We start from the raw sequence: 23682 nt of genomic DNA on the forward strand, positions 1-23682 counted from the left end.
AGAAGTGGGCATTGCAGGTCGCTTTACTGTTAACTCGTGCACCGGAGTCAGCCCCTGTGGGGTCATGGAGAAGAATGGAGTCCTGTGGCAGCTGAGAACAGATGTTAGCAGTAGAAACAGACCAGAGCAGGGAGCGACCCACTGCCAGGGGGGAGGGTGATCTGCCCCCCAACGCAGACTGTCGTGCCCCAAAATAGTGCCCCCGGGCCAGTCCGGGAACTGGCTCCTGTCTTCTGAGTCCCTGATGCCTGCTCTCCCACAGTCTGGCCCAGGCCTGCTGGGTCTCTCAAACTGATGGCCTGCCAGACATTTGGATGGCCTGAACCCCCGTAAAAACATGGCCGAGCTTAGGGGCCCTAGGGGCGCTCTCTGCGGAATTCAGCAGACGCTGGTTTTCACAGCACTCCTGAGAGATGCGCAGCGCTGTTCCCATCTTGCCGGGTGAGAAAACAGAACCAAGTGTTTGCCCCTCGGAAGCTCCCAAGTTTCCTGTCCCTGAGGTTGAGCTTCGGACATGGGTCCATTACAGTTATGTAATTAATGAAATATTTTGAAGTATGATTTTGAACTTGAAATAGGAAAGAGAGAGGGAACGTATGGACGCAGATAAAACGAAGTCACATTTGCACATTTTGAAGAGTGGCTCCCCCAGGGAGAGCAGTGTGCGGTACCTGTCTGTTCCTGGTTAACGGACACAGCGATGGCCCGTAGCACTGTGCTCTGTAATAGATTTACACTGAGACGGGCACAGTGTGATCTGTAGCCTCCTCTCCTACGATGTAGGTGTTTTCCTTGTGCCCGGGCAGAATCCTAGGATCTTTTCCAGTGTTTCTAAAGCGATGCACCATTTTCTCACGTACGTTAATTGTTAGCAGTTGTGCGTACCGCTGCGTGGGGGAAAGGATCACGAAGCCTTCCGCGTTGATTTAATTGTTGGCGTGTGTGCGGCCATTTTCACTCCAGCAGCGACCACCTAAGCTGAGAAGACTCTGGCCTCTCATGTGTTTCCCCCGCAGTGATATCGAGATTTCAAGAGCACAGACGCCAAAAGCTGTGGATGTCCTTGCCAAGGAGATAGGATTGCTTGCAGATGAAATTGAAATCTATGGCAAAAGCAAAGCCAAAGTCTGCTTGTCCCTGCTGGAAAGGCTAAAGGATCAAGCAGATGGAAAATACGTCTTAGTTGCTGGGTAAGACGACTTTCCCACTCTTTTACTAAGACGACCTGTTTACCCAACTCTCTTCCCCATGTACCTCCATCGTCACACCCCTCACATCCATCCAGTTCTCGCCTTTGACATTATCTTGTCCATTTCACTTGGCCTGCCTTCCTTTGACGAGCAGTGAGTTTTTCCTTCCGGTGCAAAAGAAATTAGTCTCCACAAAATATAAAGTGTAACAAGTCGCTAATTCAGTACTTCATTTTTTTGTTTCTCATATTGTGTTTTGATCACCCTTGCTCTCCACTTCGGATTTTTTGCTTTTTTTTTTTTTCAGGATAAAATAACAATTGAAAGTAAGATATTTTGTGCTGAGCAGAGCATTTTTAAAAAATATTTCTTTATTGATTTCAGAGAGGAGGGGAAAGAAATATATCAATGATGAGAGAGAATCATTGACCAGCTGCCTCCTGAGGATTGAGCATGCAGGCCAGGCACGGACGGAATCAAACCGTGACCTTTGGGTTCATAAGCCTGATGCTCAACCACTGAACCACACTGGCCGGGCTGAGCAGGGCATTTTTTGTGTTCAACTTAGATTTTCCTATTCATGTCTTTACTATTTCTTATAGATGTATTTGAATTATAAAAACTCACTATTTGTCTTTCTTTCATGTCAGAATTAATGTTGGGCCATGCACAGTATTTATGAAAAGGAGCTTTTGCTTTTATTTTCCCTCTTAAAAAAAGAAATGCATTCCCTAGCTGAAAAATATGATAGAAAACAAAGGATTTCAAATATTTACTCAGTGTGACCTGAGGGAACATAGAGAGACCATATAAATTCCTCTGTTGTTTTAAATTTTCATTGCACGGGCTTGCTAATGATCTAGAGGCCAAAGCTGGAGGCACAAAAACCTCTTAACACTCAGAGATGTTTCTGATCATTGGACTTGACTCATCGTTAACTTTCTTTTCACATATTTAATTGCGGATGTTAGTGCCTTATTCCTTTTTCTGATTATAAAAATCATGCATACTCATTGTGAAAATATCCCAGAAAGTATAAACAAGAGAGTGAGACATCCCAGCTCCTAGCACCCAGAGGGAACAACTGTTAACATCTGAGACCATCTTGACACCGATAGTCACTCATAAATGAGGTCACTGGCACGGCTCTTCTGGGGGTGGCGGACTGTTCAACAGTGTGCTGTGCCCTGTCAGTCATTGCGGAGCCGCGTTATCGTTGTTCATGACTACATACCATTGCACCCTTAATAGCCCAGATTCTTCAAGTGCTGGGAAGGGGGGTCCCCGGCGGAGCGGGTGGTAGAAATGCCTGGGATGAGGGTGGGCTCCATTTTCCACATCTTCCCGGCACCGAGAAGCACTGCTGTGGCCCAGCCACTGAGGGACCAGCATGTGTCTACTGCTCCGAGTACGGAGGCGGGAAAATGACCGGAGAACATCTTAGGGATGTCGCAACATTCATTTAGTCAATTCTCTATTGCTGGGCACTTAAATTGTTTCCCGTTTTTGGCCATTATAAACTGCAAAAATCACCAACCTTGGGCATGCATATTTGTGCATTGATCCAATATCTTCTTAGGAAAGGTCCCTAGAGGTGAATTCAGTGTTGCAAAACTACAAATAAATATAAAACTACCAAAAAATCAAGATATCATCCATCATGTCACCTCTCCAAGGGTATCCTGATTGCTTCATATCTCCTCCCTCCATCCTCTTCCCCCTTCTCACCCTTCCTTGTCTCCAGCTCCTGTTACTGTTTTTGAAAGAGGAGTGGGCAGCCAGGGTCTGTCAGAGTCACTGTGGTTTTAAGGAATCCATACCTCCTTGCAGCATCTCAGGTGCCTGTGGCTTAAACCTCCTTCAGGCTGCCCGGCTCACTTATAGTTGGACTCCCCACCCTAATGGGGTTCTTTCCAAGCTAGGCCTCCCCCGCCCCTTCCTCCCCAATGTCACCTAGCTGAACTGCAGAAGAGCTCCATGCTGAGGGATGCTGGTCTGTCTGCAGGCCCCTGGGGCCAGGCTGTGAAGGAGCCAGCTGCCTGGGGGGCTCCTGGGTTCCTGAGTTGTCACTGCACATCTAGTTGGTTTTGCTTTACGCTTTTAATGCTTGATGCAAGTTTGTTGATAGTGAATAAGCAAACGGGTGTGGAGAACTTCCAAATTCAGCGTCTTATCCACGGATTTGCTTTCCTTCTCCCAGGCCTTGGGTCATCTTGGTGGTGGGTTTGCTGGCTGTCTCCCCCCGTTTAGGGTAGGAGGACTTAAAGGAAAACGCAGAGGACGTGTTCTCAGTTTTACAAAGGAGGAAAAGTCTGCAGGATTTTCTCATGTGGAGTGGCCGTGGTTTATCTGCTCTGGGCGCCTGAATATTGGAAATGAAAACACAAGCGTAGACATGACCCTTCTTAGCCAGGAACACAGAATCGATATTTCTAAAGCGAAAGCTCTGCCGGTGTTGTTACCGGGTTCCGAACTGGAAGCCCTTCTGCCAAAGCCTGGCCTCCGGCCACGCACCGGAGCATGGCCACCGGCCTGGCCGGCCGGGGTTACAGCCCCGGGGCCGCCCCCAGGAGGACTCTGCCCTGCGCCTCTCTGTGTCTTCCTCGTGTGCAGCTGAGCTGAGGAAGCCAGGCTGCCGTGTTGTGGAGAGGAACGGAAATTATACCTGGATTCTCAAGTACAGCTCTGACCCCAAGAGATGGGTTCTTTTTCTGAAATTGTGGTATAAGTTCCCTGCTGAACAAAGGGCCCCCAGGAAGCAACAAAAATTAAACTGTTCCTTTCAGCCGCGTTGGGAAAGAACAAAAGCTGCCAGGGTGGGGTTTTGAGATGGAAGTGCATCTGTAGAGTGGCATGAAGGTGCTTGGTAACATACACCCGCTGTGTTCTGTAGCAGGAACAGACCTCCCCTGTCGGCACAGCACATGATGCCGAAGTGAGTAAACTGCCTTTGTTGTCTAATCGTTTAATAGCCGGGTGCTTATGATTAGTTTAAAGCATCGACATTTTACTTATAATCTAAAATGAGTTCATTTGAAGTAAAAATCACCTCTATATTTTTACTTTTGATCAAGTTAGTGATGGGAAAGTGACATTATCAAACCATTGTACACGTCTTTAGAAATATAATTTTTCCATTAAATGGAAACTTTTTCTGAAAGGCTTTTTTATTCTGAAAATAATTTTGGCTCATTGTATAAGAATCTAATGTAAAGAAAGAAGAAAAAGAAGGAGAAAACAAAATTTCTCATTACCCAGAAGTGTTAAAATTGGTTAGATTTCCTCCCAGGGTTTTGTCCATGCATTCGTCCTTTTTGCACATTGAGATCATGCCGTAAATACCACTTCATGTCCTGCCTCTTTGTCTGAATACTGTAACATAAAGCTTTTCCCATGCTTTAGAGTTCAAACGCCCACGTAATGTTTAAGTAAACTTAAAAAATAACAATATATTTGTTATTGTACATTTCAGTTTATGTGTAAATGCGATTTCAATATATCAACAGCAGGATAACTATAAAACAGTGGATTAACATTTTTTTCTACTAGTAATAACCCAAATGCAGAACAGATTAATTCGCTTTAAAAAGCTATTCTTCAAACTTTAGAATTTCTTACTCTGTCAGAATCATCTGTATTTCATCAGCTACACATCGCATGGTATTTACACCTACACATCACTTTATTTGCTTTGCCTGACAAAATGAAAAGTATTGGGAATTGTTCAGGGAAATATGCCAAAAGAATCTTAGGGGCTCTTGAGTTTTACATATTTTCCCAGTTACACTAATGAAAAGGAATTTGTTTGAGAACTTGACTCGGAGTGCAGCTGTAGGGCATTGGATATGTGTGCAGGAGCAGTCTCCATTGGCCCTTTACTGATTTCTGTGCAGAAGTTTCTAGAACTTCTCTGAATTGCTTGGACAGAACAGTTAAAAGAGAAACCCAAATCGGTCTGTGAAGAGACTGAGTTTCACATTAAAGAAAAGTTAAAATCTTTTACATCACTTTTTTTTTTCTGTAGAGTGCCAAATACCTGATTGGATTTTTTTCTTTTTTCTTTTTCCTTTTTTTTTTTTTTTTTTCTATTTCAACTCCTTATTTTAGTCTGTGTAAAAATAACCTTTATTGGCTTTTCTGAGATGATGCTTTTCTGCCTTGGATAAGGATTTAAATATCTGTGAGTTTTCCTTTTATTTGCGTTATTTGCGCAATAAAACAAAGGTATTTAGAAGAAACCACGACAGGACCTTTGAACTCTTTACCTCAGTCACAGGCAATGAAACAGCCCAATGGTCCGTGGAGTGTATCGTTAGGTAGTAAAAGGCTTGTAGAAACCCTTCCCCGTCGGGAGGATGCCTGGGATGAGTGATATATATTCGCATGCTGTTTGAGCATATAGTTGGCAATTTGTGGGTAGATCCATGGCAAATGGCAATAATGCTGTTTAACAAGATTCTAGAGTTTGTGACCAGTTCAAAGTTTTACCACTGCATAAGCCATGTCTTTGATCTTTGAGTAAGTGGTAAACTTCTTTCAGATCATGTCCAAGTTGCCACCGAGCACTTCAATAAATTTTTACTCTTGTTAACAGTAAACATTTATCTCAGAAAAAGCGTTGAAATTCCTTCGTCTACCATTTTGTGCTCATCTGCACCTTAGGTGACTGGAATGCGATGAGAATGGGCATAATCCCTCCCCTGAGCAAGCTCATGGCCTGGCAAGAGAGACAGACATGTCAGGAAGCTTATAAAAATGCCCTCTGGAAAGTTCTAGAATAAACACATACTAAATGGTGTGGGGTATTAGAGGGAGCGGACCAGTCAGCTGGGGGAATTGAGGAAAATACTGAACGAAAAATCACAGTTCTGTCTCCATAAACCCTTAGCTCCTATAGGAAAAGAAAGTAGGTTGACATGGTGCTTCTTTTCTATGTCAGCCTGATAACTTGGAATCTGAGCTAAGGACATGGGACAATAGTTAAACCACATTTTGATGCCATATGCAGCAATGAGGTGACATAGTTTTATTGTAGCTCTCCTTTTATTGCCCCCAATAAATACTTCCTACTTTCCTATTCTCCTGACTTGTAATCGTTGGCAGAAAGCTAAGCAGTCCTGTGTTTCTAATTAAGAGTTGGATGGGGAGCTGGAGTTTGGAGGAGGTCATCTCTGGGCGGGTCTGCTCTTGGCTGTCTCCAGCAGCTCTGTTAGCATATCCTTGGAACGGAAAATGTAATCCTTCGTGTGAAGTTTAAGTAAACCACCGATCCCTTTGCAAACAGTAAGTGCTCAGTTAAACAGAAAGTTCACTCAGAGCATAAACACCTTCCTGACTTTGAGTCTCCGTGTCGACCAGGTCTCATGTGGCAGGGAGAGTCTGAGGGGGACTTCACCAGGCTCCTCTCAGGTTGGCTCACCCGCTCGCTGCCAGCGACCTCCTTGATGCTAAATCCAGTGACCTACTTCTCGGTCCTCACTGGGCTTCAGACCTCTTCAAACTCGACACTGCCTTGGTTTCTTTCCAAGACTCCCTGTTGCTCCCCTGCTGCTCCTCAAGGTTTCTTCCACTGCTCCTCCTTAGCTTCCTTTCGCTCTCTCTTCTGACTATTCCTTAGGAGAAAAAACCTTCTTAACAATTTTGTTCTTATCTTTTTTCTTACTCTGTTCACACTCGCTGACTGATCTTACCCATTCCTATCCATAAAAATAACCATGTGATAAACAGCCTGTGTAGCTTGGTGGTTGAGGGTTGACCTCTGAACCAGGAGGTCATGGTTCGATTCCCGGTCAGGGCACATGCCCGAGTTGTGGGCTCGATCCCCAGTGTGGGGCATGAAGGAGGCAGCCCATCAATGATCCTCTCTCATCCTTGGTGTTTCTGTCTCTCCCTCTCCCTTCTTTTCTGAAATCAATAAAATACATTTAAAAAATAATAATAATAACCTTGTGAGGTAAGAATATTTGACTGGGTTTGATTTCCAGTTCTAATTGTGTGACCTTGGGCAAGTTCCTTAAATGCCTTGTGCCTCCATTTCCTCATTTTTCAAATGGGACTAAAAATGATGAACCCAATGACTATAACACAGAGCCTAGCATATTAACCACCCCAAACCCACCCTCCATTGTGTCTGGCTGTACTTAGTCATTTGTCAGGTCTCAGTTTAGATATTACTTCCTCCAGGAAACCTTCCCTGATGTTCCAAATCTAGTTAGATCCTCCTTCCGTGGGCTCTCATAATGCAATGTAACTGCCCTATTTCCCATTCATTGTAATTGCTGATTTATCTGTCCATGTGTCTCATTCATCATGAGCTCTGTGAGGGCAGTGATGGAATCCAGCTTGGACATCAGTGTATCCCCAGGGACTAGGAGCCTGGCACATAGTAATACTTAATACATACTTGCTGAATGAATGGTTGATTGCATGGCTCTGGTGGTCTGAGATAGTTGGGGATGATGTCTCTAAGGGTATTACTTCTTCGTGGTCACATGACTGGATTTTGCAAGTCAGAAAACCCGATCATCAGTTTTGTTGTGGTCGAGTATCCTAGGCAGCCTGACTCACGCCATCTGACTCATAGAAGACAATATTGCAAGCCCAAATGATGGTTTTAAAAACTTGTCACAATGGTTAGAATAGGCTAAAGAACAGGTTTATGGAGCCTCACATGGGAATATAATGCACGCCTGTCCTATCACTTAATACTGTGATGTGATGTATGAACGTGTGATGTGCTGTTTGGTGTCGGGTGTTGTAGCCAACAATCCGCTCCCCAGTGCACAGGTGGTCTTAGCGCACCGGGGAGCTTTGGACTTACTCTTTTTAACTATTTGAGGGGCTGTTGTAGGGGAGGGATGGGGCTCCGTGTGTCTGACTCCAGGAGAGAGGAGGCTACACGAAGCAGACATCTCTTCCCGAGGGCACAGAACTTCCTCACTGTGAAAGCTGTCAGTCCAGAAGTGATGAGCCGCCTTAGGGCAATGAGCGCCCATTGCTGCTTGTTTTCAGACTCGATGGGGACAACCCTGGTCACTGATTTCTAAAAAGGGAGGATGAGTGGGGACATAGGATCCCTTCTAATCTAGGGGGTTAAGCCATGCCCCACTCACTCACAGACCACTGAGGTAGCCCCTGTGCCCACATCATGTCCCCAGTCAATGGCCCTGGAAGAACAAATGCCAAGTTACCCATCAGCAAGAAGTGACATGAGCTTAATTTTTGAAACCATTTGACGTAGGTTCTATGTGGCTTCTTGAAGTTGATGTTATTAGCACCACTGCCAAATAGCTTCTCTCTCTCTCTTTTTTTTTTTTTTTTTTTGGTCTCTTGGTAAAGTTGTGTCTGTATCTTGACTAACTTAAGCATGGCCTGTGTGGCGTGGGTATACCATAATGGTTCAAGAAAACTGATTAAGTGACTTTAGAATGGTATGTTCTCTCCTCTGATTTGGCTTTGGTACCTTAAGTTTATTTTATAGGATGTCTAGGAAATATTATTAAATTTCACTATTATTTTTCCCCCTCCCAAATCAGGATCACGCCCACCCCTCTTGGAGAAGGGAAAAGTACAGTTACCATCGGGCTTGTGCAGGCCCTGACCGCACACTTGAACATCAACTCCTTTGCCTGTCTAAGGCAGCCTTCGCAAGGGCCAACTTTCGGCGTTAAAGGTACTTGATTTAAACAACTAGCGTATTTTTCAGAGCAAAATTGGGGGTAGGAATTTTCTTAAAGAAAAGTCTATGAAGAACATCATCAACGGATGTGGAGTTAAAACTTGTCGGAGGAACTAGTGCGTTTTATCCCTACATGCACCCCCTCCTCCATGCTCTGTAGGTGGAGGTCGCCCCGAGTTGGTCCTGCAGAGGGCGCTGTGAGGGGGGGGGTTTAGTGGCGCCCCCAGCCCAAGAAGCTGACCCCCTTGGTTTCCGTGGACAGTGGTCAGGCTCTTGCTCAGGAGTCCAACGTTCAGTGGAAGTCTTCTGTTTCACCAGAAACTTCTTTGCCAAGCGACTTTGAAATTCTGCTATTTATATTGGTGTTTTATCATCCGACCATGGTGAAAGGTCTTTCCATTCATGCGGCTAGAGACCCTTCCCATGGGAGCCCAAGCCTCACCCTTTTCGGAGTTGCTGTGTGGGGCCTGAGCAGCTCTGGAGCTGGCTGTGGACGGAGATGTGATGGAATTCCTCTTTGGACGTGGTTGGGCTGATATTTGGCACCATCCCATTCACTACTCTTTCTTCACTGATTTATCATGAAATTGTTCTCCAGCTCACTTTACGATAGCATCTATTGCTTTAATTACCGTTTGTTCTTGGCGCTTTGTCGTTTTTAGCAGTATTATATTTATATTACTCTTGTAAATATTAATAACTAGTAATTCATTAAGTACTGATAACTCATAGAATGTCATGCAGTGGAATGAACACTAGACTTGGAGCAAGAAGGCCGAGATTTTATTCATGGCTGCCTCTTACCACTGTGTGACCTTCAGCCAGTTATATCCTCTCTGAGCTGTGGCTGTAGAAGTGTAAAAAGTCATAAGCTAGGCTTACCAGGTTATTGTGAGGACCAAATGAGACAGTATAGAAAAAACAGGATAAACTATAAAATGGTATGGACGTGGAAGGTATCATTATCATTTTAGGAAAAATTAGTCTTTAATGTAATGGCTTTACAATTTTGAGGGATAAAGAGGATGGCAGATCTTATATATTATCATCTAAGATAAATTAAGTTTATAATGTGTTAGTCTGAGTTTATCAGACGGATCTTTTTTAGCCAAATTTTTTGATACTTCAGTGCATGTGCAGCTTAAATGAAGCATAACCCCAAAGATATAATAAATTAAGAAAACCGCATGTTTGCTGCAATAACATTCGCAATATTATTTTTACCCTTTTTTAAAATGAGGAAAATGAAAGTCTTAAATTGCAGAGTTGGACATGGTGTGAGCTTTCCCCCCTCCTGTCCTACTTTGATAAATGGTTCATGTTTCCCACTGGCTGTTATTTCATCTTGGGGGTACGTGACTCCCCGTTGGGTGTGAGGAGCCGTGTCCCTGGGGCTCTGTTCATCTGTGTAGCTGCCCTTGGTGACTCCTTTTAAACGGTGCCCGCTCTGTTGTTTAGGAGGCGCTGCAGGTGGCGGGTATGCCCAGGTCATCCCCATGGAGGAGGTAAGATCTCAAAGGAACACGTGTCGTGTGCCACTTTTTTTTCTGTGCTCCCATAAACACAGGCCCACAGTCCTCAACTCCAGCATCCTGAAGGCCCTGGAAACCAAAACCCAGCCTTGATTGTTATGGTCTGTTTATGGATTTTGTCTGTGCAGTTGGTATAAACCTTCTTATATTTTGCTGTAGAAATATTGTTTTTGATGAACCGATGTTGACCAACACCCTGCTTGGGGTGTTTTTTAAGTAAGCTATACATACATCACATCACTTCTCTAAATTCCAAAAAGTTCTGAATCCCCAAACCCTCCTGGCCTCAGGTTCTGGATGAGAGGAAGCAGACCTGTGTTGCCTACAAGCTAAGGTATAAACTATTATGGCATGTTCTCAATACTTCACATTATAAATATTATAAAATATTTGCACATATTTAATTTTTCATATTTTTAGTGATCATATATTTTGTTACAAAATCAGACTTTAAATACAAAATATAAATAGTTAACCTTCCAAGAAATGAAAGAAATGTAACTTAAAGCAGAACACCACTTTTTCAAATAAATTAACTTATTTTTTTAGCCCAAAGTTGCTTTGTTTCTGAAGTAACTGGTAGTGTTTTTCGGGTGGCACTTCCACCCTTTCAAGCAGCAATGTGGTGAGACCACCAAGTCCTTTAACCCCATAACCGCACTGCTGGAAACATTGGTTATTAGCAATTGATTATTTAAAAAAACAAACAAAAACTATTTGCATGTATTTTTGGAAGCCAGAGACTGCATAGTTTTGGTACTTTTCTCAATTATACAGCCCCTATAAATTGTAACTGTACGTAAACAACGTTATTACATAATAATGAGGTGTTTTTTTAAAGCAGGTAGCAAATTATAAGTATGCCAATTGTATACATATGACTGTGTATGCACATAAGACTAGAAGGAAATAGCAGAATTAATAGAGTTGTGAGAATGATATATTTTTTTGTTCTCGGACTTTGTGTCATATTTCCTGTTATTCTGTTGTTGCTGTTTATTTCATGCCCTGCCTCCTTCCAAAGTATATTTGTTAGGATTATCATTTTCTAACACACAAAACAATGCCTAAAAATGAAAATAAGGAAAACAGAATAAGGAAACCAATCACTAAGCTATCAGAACCCTTCACTTTTATCATGAGAAAGAAAGAATTTTGGGCAGAAAATCTGTTCAGGAGTTCTTTATTGTCAAGTGGCAAATGCTGACATTGATTTTCAGATTTAGGCTGTTTTATGGGCTCAGGATATGTAATTAGCATAATGTTTTATTTATTCAGAAAGTCCTTGAATACTGCCACGGTTGTTTAAAACAAGTAGAAAGATGTTTTCATTTCATGTGTAGTTCAACCTTCACTTGACCGGGGATATCCACGCCATCACTGCCGCCAATAACTTGCTGGCTGCTGCCATCGACGCAAGGATTTTTCATGAAAACACTCAAACTGACAAGGTGAGAAAGGTTTCTTGTTGGCTGTTTGGGGCATCTTGTCCTAGGACTCCTGGATTCTTAAGAAGTTATAAGCTCTCTGAAATTGTCCAAATTTTGTGAATTTATACATATTCTTATTTCTGGGGGATAGGTTCTATACTTTGGTCAGATTCTCAAGTGAGTTTATAACCACTGCTAAGTTGTTGGGAGGGTTATGTCGGTTGTACTTTTTAAGCCAAATATTCTTTGAGACGAGCCTGTAGTTTTTAAGGTGGTTGGTGTGCCACTTCCCTTCATTCTGTCCATAGGTCTAATCCAGGGGTGGGCAAACTTTTTGACTCGAGGGCCACAGTGGGTTCTTAAACTGGACCGGAGGGCTGGAACAAAAGCATGGATGGAGTGTTTGTGTGAACTAATATAAATTCAAAGTAAACATCATTACATAAAAGGGTACGGTCTTTTTTTTCAATAGTTTTATTCATTTCAAACGAGCCGGATCCAGCCTGCGGGCCGTAATTTGCCCACGGCTGGTCTAATCTCTACTCTATACTAAGGGGGTTGGAGTGATAGCTTTTTAAGACTAATGTTACATGCAGCTGTCCTAGGTGTGCTGTTAAAAGGGTCAGACCCCCTTCTCTAGCCTGTATGGCTCAGTGATTGAGCTTTGTCCGATGAACCAAAAGGTCACAGGTTCAGTTCCTGATCAGGGCACATGCCAGGGTTGTGGGCTCTATCCCCAGTAGAAGACATGCAGGAGACAGCCAATCAATGTTTCTCTCATCGATGTTTCTATCTCTCCCTCTCCCTTCCTCTCACTCTAAAATGAATTAAAAAAGGAAAATAATTTTTAAAAAGGTCACACCCTCTTGATGGGCTTCAGGTGCATGCACTCTGAGAGGTAAACCATACATCTGGAAGCGACAGAGCACCAGGTGCTAATTCCTCATAGACACGGAAATGGGCAAAAGTAGGCGTTTCTGGCACTTTTATAGGGGTCCCGACTACCTCCAGTTAAAGTAACTTTCTAATGAGTTATTGAAACCAAGCTCAGATAAATATTAATTTGATAGTTATAAGGCTGTAGATGAAGAAACATCTATTTATGCAAACTCTTTGCAGTGTGCATTATGTCAGATCGAGGCAGATTTATGAAAATGACAGAGCTTAAGGCTACATCGCTTATCATAGCCAAGAATTTTAATAGGGCCTGTAATCTAAACAGTTTGGTTATGAATGTAATGAACTTTGTTGTATCCTGTGACTTGTCCAAGTTCATGGTTGGCCCTTAAACTCCTGTGGCGTTTTATTTTTGTTTTGTGTTCTTAGTCTCTGTACAATCGCCTGGTTCCTTCAGTGAATGGTGTTCGAGAGTTTTCCAACATTCAGCTTGCTCGGCTGAAGGTAAGTTTCCAGTGAGTGGTTCTTTAAAAGGAAAATATCCTAGAGGAAGCAGAAGAACGCTCAGAGCCAGAAAGTTTGAACCTGGTTTGGATTTGGTTTTGAGCCACTCTTTGGGGCATTAAACGCTACGGAGAGCACAGAACTGGAAGCCTGGGACCTGCATCCCACACCAAACAGCAGGGCGGACAAATCAGGCCTCAGGTTCTGCCTCGATGAATGAGAGGCCTGCTCTGCCGGCCTGGAGTGCCCGGGTCAGCAAGCACGAGAATCTGCAAGAGCCCTTCTCTTTTGTGAAATGTCTTTAATTTCTAGGGAACGAGACACAGCCTTTTAAAATTCATCTATTTCAGTTTCTGTTGTAGCGAAATACTAAGCAGTCTTTTTTTTCCTGTATTTATTTTGTTGTTTTTTTACTTGTCAATTACAGTTGACATGATACTAAGCAATCTTAATTCTTTTTTTTTTTAAATATATTTTATTGATTTTTTACAGAGAGGAAGGGAGAGAGATAGAGAGTTAGAAACATCGATGAGAGAGAAACATCGATCAGCTGTCTCCTGCACATCTCCTACTGGGGATATGCCCGCAACCCAGGTACATGCCCTTGACCGGAATCGAACCTGGGACCCTTCAGTCCACAGGCCGACGCTCTATCCACTGAGCCAAACCGGTTTCGGCGCAATCTTAATTCTTATTACTATTTTGTAGGGTTCTTTGCTGCTTGTCCTACTAATCACATTCATTTCCCCTTGCTCTTTTTCAGACCCTAGACCAGTGAATGCGAACCTTTTGAGCTTGGCGTGTCAGCATTTTGAAAAACCCTAACTTAACTCTGGTGCTGTGTCACATATAGAAATTTTTTGATATTTGCAACCATAGTAAAACAAAGACTTATATTTTTGATATTTATTTTATATATTTAAATGCCATTTAACAAAGAAAAATCAAGCAAAACAATGAGTTCACATGTCACCTCTGACACCCGTGTCATAGGTTCGCCATCACTGCCCTAGACACTACCTTTAATGGTATAATTTTTAGCCACTGCCTGATAATAATTGGTTTTTAAAGTTCACTCCTTTGCTTCTTACCACATTGTGTTTGCTGAGAATAACACACAACACCCCTCCCCCCTGCAGCTACAACATAGATGGTGTGTTGTCCAGATGCCTTCTTTATCCGTCTTCGTTAAAAGCCACTGTCTCAGAATGCTTCCTTTGTAGGGACAGATGCATCAACAATTTCAATGGGTTCTTTCTCAGTGAATTAGAAATAACTAGTTTTGAAAGCACAGACATTGAGTTTACTTGAATCATTGGTATTTGATTTGGAAAAGAAGAACAGATGAACTGGAGCATCAGCCATACAGCCAGCGGTTTATGTCCCTTCCCGGCACAGCAAGGTGACCAGGGAGAGGGGCCCAGAACCTCGTCCAAAACAGCGCGTGCCCTCTGGGTACTGCCAACTGCCTTACATTTTCAGATCTGCCATGTTAAAGGGTATATTACACATATCATTGCCTTCTGCTTACAGGAGATATTGGATCTCAGGCACTGATTTCTGTGAGTTGGCCTCGCCTACAGTTGACTCAGAGTTCCAGTTCAGATTTTACAAAGGCTTTCCTAGTCATGGAGAAAATAAAGGAAGAGGGACCATTTGGTTACACCTTGCTTTCTGTTCCTTCTAATACATAGCGCACTTTTTGTTCTTGGTCATTAGAAACTGGGAATAAATAAGACGGATCCCAGCGCACTGACAGAAGAGGAAATGAGCAGATTCGTCCGTCTCAATATCGACCCCCCCACCATCACATGGCAGAGAGGTGGGTGCCGATCGCCAGGTCAGGAGGCGGCCATATCCCAGCTGACACTCCCCAAGTCGGCTTTGCAAAGGCCCGGTCTTCCTTCTTCCCATTGTCCGCCCAGCTTGTGTTCCATAATTCCTCCATTTATTTAGAATCCCATCCCCATCTCTCATCTCTGCCTCCTGTTGAGGAGGAGAGGCTGTGCCCCTTCAGCCAACTGCTCATCAGGGCTCAGTCACCTCCACTCCCACGCCTTCCACGTGTCCAAGCAAAATTACTTCACTTTCTTCTTTATCTCTTACAGCCTGTTGTCCTATATTTTTTTAAAGTCTGTGTCTTACTCGCCCTCTCTATCCACAACATTAAGTTCTTCCTTTCATGTTCTTATCACCACTCTAAGTAGCTCTTAAATCTGTATTTTCAGTTCTGAATTTTCTCTCTGAGTTTAGCGCATGCTTCCAGCCATTTATGGAAACACTCTCTAACACTTCAAATGCAACACAGGGGCCTCCCCATGACCTCCGTCCTGGTCCCGCCCTTCCTGTTCCCCTCTTAGCTGGGACACCTCCCCCTATCCCCGCCCTGCCCTCTATGAGGGTGGGACAGAGGGAAAGAGCATGACACGCGGGGTCTGGAGCCCCCAGTGTATGTCTCCCCCCGGCCACTAACTCACTGCATGACCCTGAGCAGGCCACATGCGTGTTCTGGGCCTCAGGCCTCTGGAGATGGCAGTGGAGATGATCACATACGCTTACGGGAACGCGGTGGTAGCACTGATGGCCGAGGCGATGCCGAGGGTTAGAAGATGGGCCTTGCAGTCCTTCCTGCATGGTTCACCTGAGACCTGCCCACCACGCTCCCCGTTCCGCCCACCTCCATTTTTATCACGCGCCTGCTCTATTGCGGTTCCTTCAGTTGATAGTCTTGCTTTCTCTCCCATCCCCCAGTTCAGTGAGTCGGGGAGCAAGAGGTGGGCACGGTGGGCAGGTCAGCTAGTGCCGTGTGCCTGAAAGGCAAGGTCAGCGTTTCATCCCCCGGGACCTCCCCATCCCCCCGTCAGTGTCAGGTTGTACATTTGGTCAACGATCTACATTGTCAGTGTGGACAGCTCGTTATTTGAAGCCTCATGCATTATTAGTGAAATCTCAGCCCTTCTGGCATTATAGATTTGGTTTTCACTAAACCTAGTTTAGTTTTCACAATGAAAATGCAAATCGGTGCAATTCAAACAAGCCAATAAAAAATGAGATTTGGTGCCTGCGCAACTCAGATTGACCTCACCCCCACACACACCCCTGACTCCTTTATTTTTTTATTGTGGTTAAATATGCCTGCCTCATTTTAACCATTCATTAGTGTGCAATTAGTGCCATTGGATACATCCGCAAGGCTTACAGTGATTACACCATCACCACTGTCTATACCCAAAACATTTTTATCTTCCCCAACAAACACTCTGCACCCATTAAACAATAACTCCCCTTCTGCCAGCCCCAGGTAACCACAATAATTAGATAGAATCATAATCATATAGTAATTGTCCTTCTAGCGTATTTTATCATGCCTGGTTTCAACGTCCATCCATGTTGTAGCATATATCAAAAGCCCATTCCTTTTTATGTCTGTATAATGTTCCATGTATGTGCATGTAACATTTTGCTTTTTCATTCATCTCTCAGACATTTGGTTGTTTCCACCTTTTGGCTATTGTGAATGATGCTGTGTGTACATGGGTGTGCACCTATCTGTTCAAGTTCCCGCCTTCTTTGCGGTTGGATATGTGTGTAGAGGTGGACTTGATGGGTCATAGAGTGGCTCAGTGATTAACGTTGTGCAAAATTTAATTGCCTTCTTCTTGTGACTCAGGTTTCAGCATAATAGGTCACCCCTTCAGAAATGCTTTTCCTAACTGCCTCGTCAAAAAATGAGGCCTCGCTCAGCCCGTGTTGCTCAGTGGTTGAGCATCGACCTATGAGCCAGGAGATCACAGTTTGATTCTCAGTCAGGGCACATGCCCAGGTTGCAGACTCAGTCCCCAGTGTGGGGCGTGCAGGAGGCAGCCGATCGAAGATTATCTCTCATCATTGATGTTTCTCTCTCCCTCTCCTTTCCTCTCTGAAATCAATAAAAATATCTATTTTTTTTAAAATGATACCTCGCCCCACGGGTCCCCTGACCAGCACCGTCACCTCACCTTTATCTTCCCAGGGCGCTTAGCACTGGCTGGTACTTTCTTGTGTGTTAGATCCCTCCCTGTGTCTGCCCACTGGAGGGCCAGCTCCCGGGAAGCTGGGCCTCGTCTCCTGCCTCTACTGCTTCCCCAGCCCTCAGAACACGGCCAGGCGCACACCCGGCAGCCAGTCCGTCCTTCACTGAATAATCTGTTCTCTTCTCTTTCAGTGTTGGATACCAATGACCGGTTCCTACGGAAAATAACGATCGGGCAGGCCAGCACAGAGAAGGGGTACTCCCGGCAGGTGCGTGGCCTGTTCTGCACAGGAGTGGCTCCGTTCTTAGTAGCCTTGGTTTACAGCGGCGTAGATGCCAATTCTCTGCTGTTCTCTTCTCCTTCCTCTCCCTGCAGTGGCCGGGGGTCTCCCACCTTCTCCAGTGTCATTTCCAATCCTCAGCAGGACTCGGGGGGGTCGGGGGGCGGGAAGACTCCTGTGTTTTCTTCCCATCCTTTTCCTGTGTGGGTTTAGTTGTGTTTCTGGGATGTGCCGCTCGGGGTGTCCCTGGAATGTCAATCCTAACATATTTTATTGCAGACCCAACCCAGTTATTACTACAGCTGCATGACAGCTAACATCTGAAAACCTCAGGCACGTTACTCAAATGTAAAAACCAAAGAAAAAAAGCACCTTGGCATTTGGCTGAATTGCCTGAGGAATTTGTAAGGATAATGTTCTATTACTCAAATCCAGAGAATGTGGAAGATAAATTATGATGTCCACCTTCATTTTAATAGGCCTCCAGTGTGGGGCCGTGGTGCTTGGGGAATATAAATTCATTCCATGAGTTTTTATCCAGGCACAATAGGCCTCTAAGGAATTTTTTTTTTTTTGGTAATAAACCTTATATTTTAGGACAGTTTTAGATTTATGACCTTTACATTGTTAATTATTCTTAGTGAAAAAAAATCACTTTTACTCTAAAGAAGAGATGATTTTGACATTAAAAAAATTAAAATCTTTAGTATGAAAAAATAATGTACAAAAGCATTACAAGACCAGTGACAAACTGGAAGAGAGTATTTGCAGTATATATAAAACAGAGGGCTGATGTGCCAAGCACAGAAAGAACTTCCTCAAGGTAGGACTCAGGTAAGCTCTCATGAAGGCCTTCCCTGTCACCTTCTTCAACACTGTGACAGCCGCCTGTCCCCACGCTCCCTCTGTCCCTTTCTTGCTGTCCTGACTTAGCGTGTTTATCTTCGGTCCCCGTATTAAAATGTGAGTTTCCTCAGGGCGGGGGTTTCTGTCGCTTGCTACTGCTGTATTCTCAGCGTATAGAACCTGGTTACGTGGTAGGAGTAGCTATTCGGTAAATATTTGCTAAGTAAGATATTAGAATAAATACAAGACAGTTTATAAAGACAGAAATAAAATGCCAATCAGCAGTCATGAAACTGCAAATTAAAAAACAGTGCAGTATTATTTCCCTATGAGCTTATCAAAGCATAACCCATTGGAGACTTTTATACAGGGTTAGTGGGTATATAAATTGGTGAAGCCTCTTCAAAGATAGTTTGTTAGTATTAAGTTTTGAAATTAGCCAACAGTTTCAACTCCAGGACTATAAATGTTAAAGAAAAAGGAGGGTGTAGGGAATATTTTCATATGTGCACAAAACATCTTTGTATAAGGATATTAATTGCAGCATTTTTGTAATGGAGGCAATTTTAAACAATCCAAACGTTTATGAGTAGGAGTGGTTACATATCTTTGGTGCCTGCTTCTATACAGATAATGTGGCAGTTGAAAATGATAAAGTGTATGTAGAGGGAGAGACAAGGGACTCTCATATCATTGTGAAATGGAAAGGTTAAAAAAAAACTAAAAAATATTTTGAAGTGAAATACACAATGTAATCACCTTTATGTTCAGAAGAGGCCAGCATACATGATCGTATATGTATATAAGCACATAAAATGGAAGCTGGTAAGATGTATACCAGCTTCTGACCTAGTTATATCGGGAAAGAGGCATGGGAAAAAAAGCGGGTAGTAAGGAAGGCCTTTCACATTTTCTCTGCATGTTTCTGTGCTGTGACTGGGCATTGTCACAGTATAAAATAGGAGAGATTAATAATGGCTATGATTTGAATGCCTTGTATTGATAGGCTCATTATATTCAGGCGCACATTCAGTTTGTACATCTGGTTTACAAATGAGATTTGTTATATCTTGTAGTGTTTTATGTATTCGTGTTTTTAAGTAAAAAGGGATTATATTTAAAACTTCAACTGCTTCTTTTAGACCCTAAGACCCTGTTAAGGACATCTTTTTATGTCATAAAGGGAGATCTATGTGATCACTTTTTAATGGCTGTAGAATATCTCGACTTGTAGATGTGTCATCCTGGATTAAGCAGTTCCCTGTAATGGACACCTAGGGTGTTTGCAGTGCTGAGCTAGCATCAATAAGCTGATATCCTCAAAGGTAACATACACACAGATTTATGTGAATTCTTAGAGATGGTATCCTTAGGACAGGTTCCCGGGCCCCTAATTGCAGAGTCAAAGAGGGCACAGATTTCAAATGTGGATGTGTAATGATTTCCATGTTACCTTCCAGAAAGGCCATGTGGATTCGCATCCTTGCCAACATTGCTTAATGTCCTTTGTTTAACTGCTACGATATTTTCAATTTAATTTAAAAAGGTCCGCCACTGTGGCTCTAGAGGCTTATGGCATACAAATGGTTAAATTTGTGATAACCAATAACAATTACACTTACACCTTTATATGATTTAAAATGTTTTATTTGCAAAACAAAAATGCGTAGTCCTCTGCATCATTCAGTCAATAAAATAAAAAAACGATGAAATATATATCAATCCAATTCATTTCATTTTTTTTTAAATATATTTTATTGTTTTTTTACAGAGAGGAAGAGTTTTTTTTAAAATATATTTTATTGATTTTTTACAGAGAGGAAGAGAGAGAGATAGAGAGTTAGAAATATCGATGAGAGAGAAACATCGATCAGCTGCCTCCTGCACATCCCCCACTGGGGAAGTGCCCACAACCCAGGTAGATGCCCTTCACCGGAATCGAATCCGGGACCTTTCAGTCCGCAGGCCGATGCTCTATCCACTGAGCCAAACCGGTTTCGGCTCATTTCATTTTTTATATTGCTCAAGATATAAAAATTTGAAATTGTAATAATTACAAATGAAGAACTTGTACATGTGTTATAAATTCCACTTACTATGCAGGTAATATCTTAAGAGTATTTCTAGTCTCATGTTTTGATTAGTAAGTTTTAATATTTTTAGTCACTTTTTTATATGCACTCTTTATAATGGGATGGTGGCATAGAGAATCCTAACTATCATGCTATGAAAAATCACTTACGTTCAGAATGGGTTATGGGGAGAATGTAATAATTGAATGTAGTTGCACTTGACTTTCACCTAATATTTTTTTCACTAAATCAGTAGCTAATGAAATCTCACTCAGGAAGTAGCCAGAAAGCTCCTTGGTTCCTTCATTTCCTTTCTTGTCAGTGACGGAAATGGACAATAAAACTTTTCCTAAGGGCATCCGCGAGGGCATAGCCACTTTCTCTCTCTGTAAGCTGGAACATGTCTGGTTCTCATGCCCCTTGGGAAGAGGGGAATTCAGCCAGAGCTTAATGAAATGGGTTGTCCAGGGGCTGCCTGAGGAAGAGGTGGAAGTGGAGGAAGTGCATGTTCCCGCGCCTCCTCCGGCTCCTGCTGGGCTGTGCAGGCGGGAAGCGGAGCCTGGAGAGGCCGCAGGAAGTGCACTCTCCAGCACTCAGTGCCGGGCACTTCCAGGGCTGATGTGGCCGCGCCCTGTGGACAGCTGGAAAGTGCTCCTGTGTCCTCTTTTGACATGGTGATCACACAGTCAGGCTGTCCTCGCTGCGGGGCTGAGCCCAGACTCCGGGCAACTGGCCTCAGGACTATCTCCTTTCACTGTCCGCTCCTCATCTCTTTCAAATGCCGCCCCCTCGGCCCCACGATGAGTAACAGCTCAGAGTCCGCAGGCTGTTCATTCATTCACCATCGTGTGCTTATTGGGTCTCACACAGCTCTCCACGCTGGGGATTCAGGAGTGAACCCTCCCCAGAGGGTCCCTGCCTTGCTGGCACTTAGAGTCCAGTGGTGGAGACATGCATCAAACAGGTAATCACATGTGTAGTCATTAATTACACATCTGAAACATGCTATAGGAGCAAATAGTGCATGAGCTGTTGTAATAGGGGCCCAGCCAGGCCGAGCCCTGCTCAGCAGAGCAGATGCAAGAAGCCTGCGGCCACCCTAGGAGTGCACCAAGCCCAGGACTGTGCGTGCTCTAGACGCTCAGAAAGCGTGTGCACTTGAGAATGGCCCTTCGAGGGTGATCCCCGGCCTGCGAGAACTTAATTGCTGAGCTACGGCTCCTGCAGACACGGCCCCGCAGCCGACCCGCACCTTTGCTCTTGTCATCTCAGGCACAGTTTGACATCGCGGTGGCCAGCGAGATCATGGCGGTGCTGGCCCTGACGGACAGCCTCAAGGACATGAAGGAGCGGCTGGGGAGGATGGTGGTGGCCAGTGACAGAAATGGGCAGCCCATCACAGCAGAAGATTTGGTGAGTGTGTCCATAGAGAGCTCGCTCTACCCGTTCTTTCCTGATTAGGAGGATGAAGGGTTCCTTTCTCTTATCCACATGCAGAATGGGAATTCAGAGAATTTCAGCACACGCATATTCCCCCTCACACGCCCGTTTGCTTCACAGCTTTGTAATGTTCTCACGGGCTTTTAGAACGTGCTTGTAATTGGTTGCAACCAAAGCACATGACATTTATTTCATAAGCTTTTCCCAATTCTTGCCAGTCCTGGCCTCTGCTCTGCCTGGGGTGGGAGTCATCCTGCAGCCCAGCCCGTGACTTTTTTAAAAAGTGTGACCTCTGCCCGCTTTAAATTGGGGGCAAATCCCCTTTCAGAGGTATGAGACGGAAGTGGCTCCAGTGCACCCCGGCTTGTGTGATTCTGTGCCGTAGGTTTGGGTTTCACATCATAAGCGCAGGGCTCCCCCTTGCTCAGTGTTGCCCATCCAGCTCCTCTTCCAGTGGAATGATGCTGATTACAAAGCTTTGGGGGAATCCTGGCACCCCACTGCCTGCCTTAGTTCCTGTTCGCATTTGGCACGCTGATCGTTTTGTTTTTCTTTTTAATAACCGTCTGTGTTGTTAACTTAAACCCCATCTGTGGTACAGTGATTTCATTTGCTCATACGTGTTTATAAGGACGGAGGTAGGACATATGCCTGTGGCACCGCGATTGTGCTAAGTTTGAGCTTACTTCCCCCATCTTGAATCACATACAATAATGGAATCTAAAACATACACTCCCAATTGGAAAACAGTTGTGGAAGGGGAAAGGAAAATTAATATTTTATTAATTCCAAAAGCTTAGGACATAACAGGAACCCTTTGCCAACATGTCTTGATTACTTTTTGGCTGCTTTAGATGAAATGGATCTGACTGACTTATCGCATAGTTCTTTGTCAAGTAAATTAAATGGAGATGTTTACATCAGCAGCTCTATGGAATGCTTAGTACAAAGCTTGAAGCGAAAACCCATAGTCAGCCTGCTGTAAAAGTTACTGCTTTTCAAAAATTGTCAAGACCTCTACATTTCTATCTAAACTGACATATTACAGTTTCTGTATAAATATATTTCTCTGTATCCTATTAACTTTAAGTACCAACAAATATGTGGCAGGAGTGATTTGAAATTTAATCCTCAAATACTGTTTCCCTAAGCTTATTTTTTTACGTGTGATAAAAATCTTGGATCTGGAACAGATTCAGAGTTTGCTCTCTTTAGTTATCTTTTGTGTCTCTTTGCGCACGTACCTAATCTCTGCAGATCGTGTTTCATTGAGTTGGAACTCTCAGTAGTTGGTCCAACACAGAAAATTAAGGGAGAACTTCCAGAGCTTCTATACTATCATCTCACTACCTATGGCTTATTTTTTATTTGGTCAAAAGACTGTATGTATTGCAGTGAACATTGGAATAGATGGCATGTAAAAGTTCCTGATAAGAAGATTGATTCTGGCCGAAACCGGTTTGGCTCAGTGGATAGAGCGTTGGCCTGCGGACTGAAAGGTCCCAGGTTCGATTCCGGTCAAGGGCATGTACCTTGGTTGCGGGCACATCCCCAGTGGGGAGTGTGCAGGAGGCAGCTGGTCGATGTTTCTCTCTCGTCGATGTTTCTGACTCTCTATCTCTCTCCTTTCCTCACTGTAAAAGCTCAATAAAATATATTTAAAAAAAAAAAAAAGATTGATTCTGATAGTTTCTGGAAGAATATGCCCAAGCTCTCCCCTCCATGAACTTGGGATGTGGAACAGGTGACATAGCTTACAGTGGGCGTGGCAGCCCCAGAGCTGCTGCTCTTGGTGGTGAT

General features: G+C 43.7%; 1 protein-coding gene across 1 annotated transcript in view; it reads left to right on the forward strand.

The window, feature by feature from the left end:
• MTHFD1L (methylenetetrahydrofolate dehydrogenase (NADP+ dependent) 1 like) overlaps window positions 1-23682 on the forward strand; it is a gene marked incomplete at its 5' end in the record, with an annotated part of 167228 nt that overhangs the window by 36800 nt on the left and 106746 nt on the right. The window contains 8 exons of the mRNA XM_081093670.1: window positions 1017-1190; window positions 8726-8862; window positions 10327-10373; window positions 11744-11851; window positions 13157-13231; window positions 14951-15053; window positions 17436-17512; window positions 21715-21855. Coding sequence (XP_080949796.1) covers window positions 1017-1190; window positions 8726-8862; window positions 10327-10373; window positions 11744-11851; window positions 13157-13231; window positions 14951-15053; window positions 17436-17512; window positions 21715-21855 — 862 coding nt within the window. The remainder of the gene's footprint in view (window positions 1-1016; window positions 1191-8725; window positions 8863-10326; window positions 10374-11743; window positions 11852-13156; window positions 13232-14950; window positions 15054-17435; window positions 17513-21714; window positions 21856-23682) is intronic.

The sequence above is a fragment of the Myotis nattereri genome (genome assembly GCF_964212035.1).
Source record: "Myotis nattereri genome assembly, chromosome: 6".
NCBI lineage: Eukaryota > Metazoa > Chordata > Mammalia > Chiroptera > Vespertilionidae > Myotis > Myotis nattereri.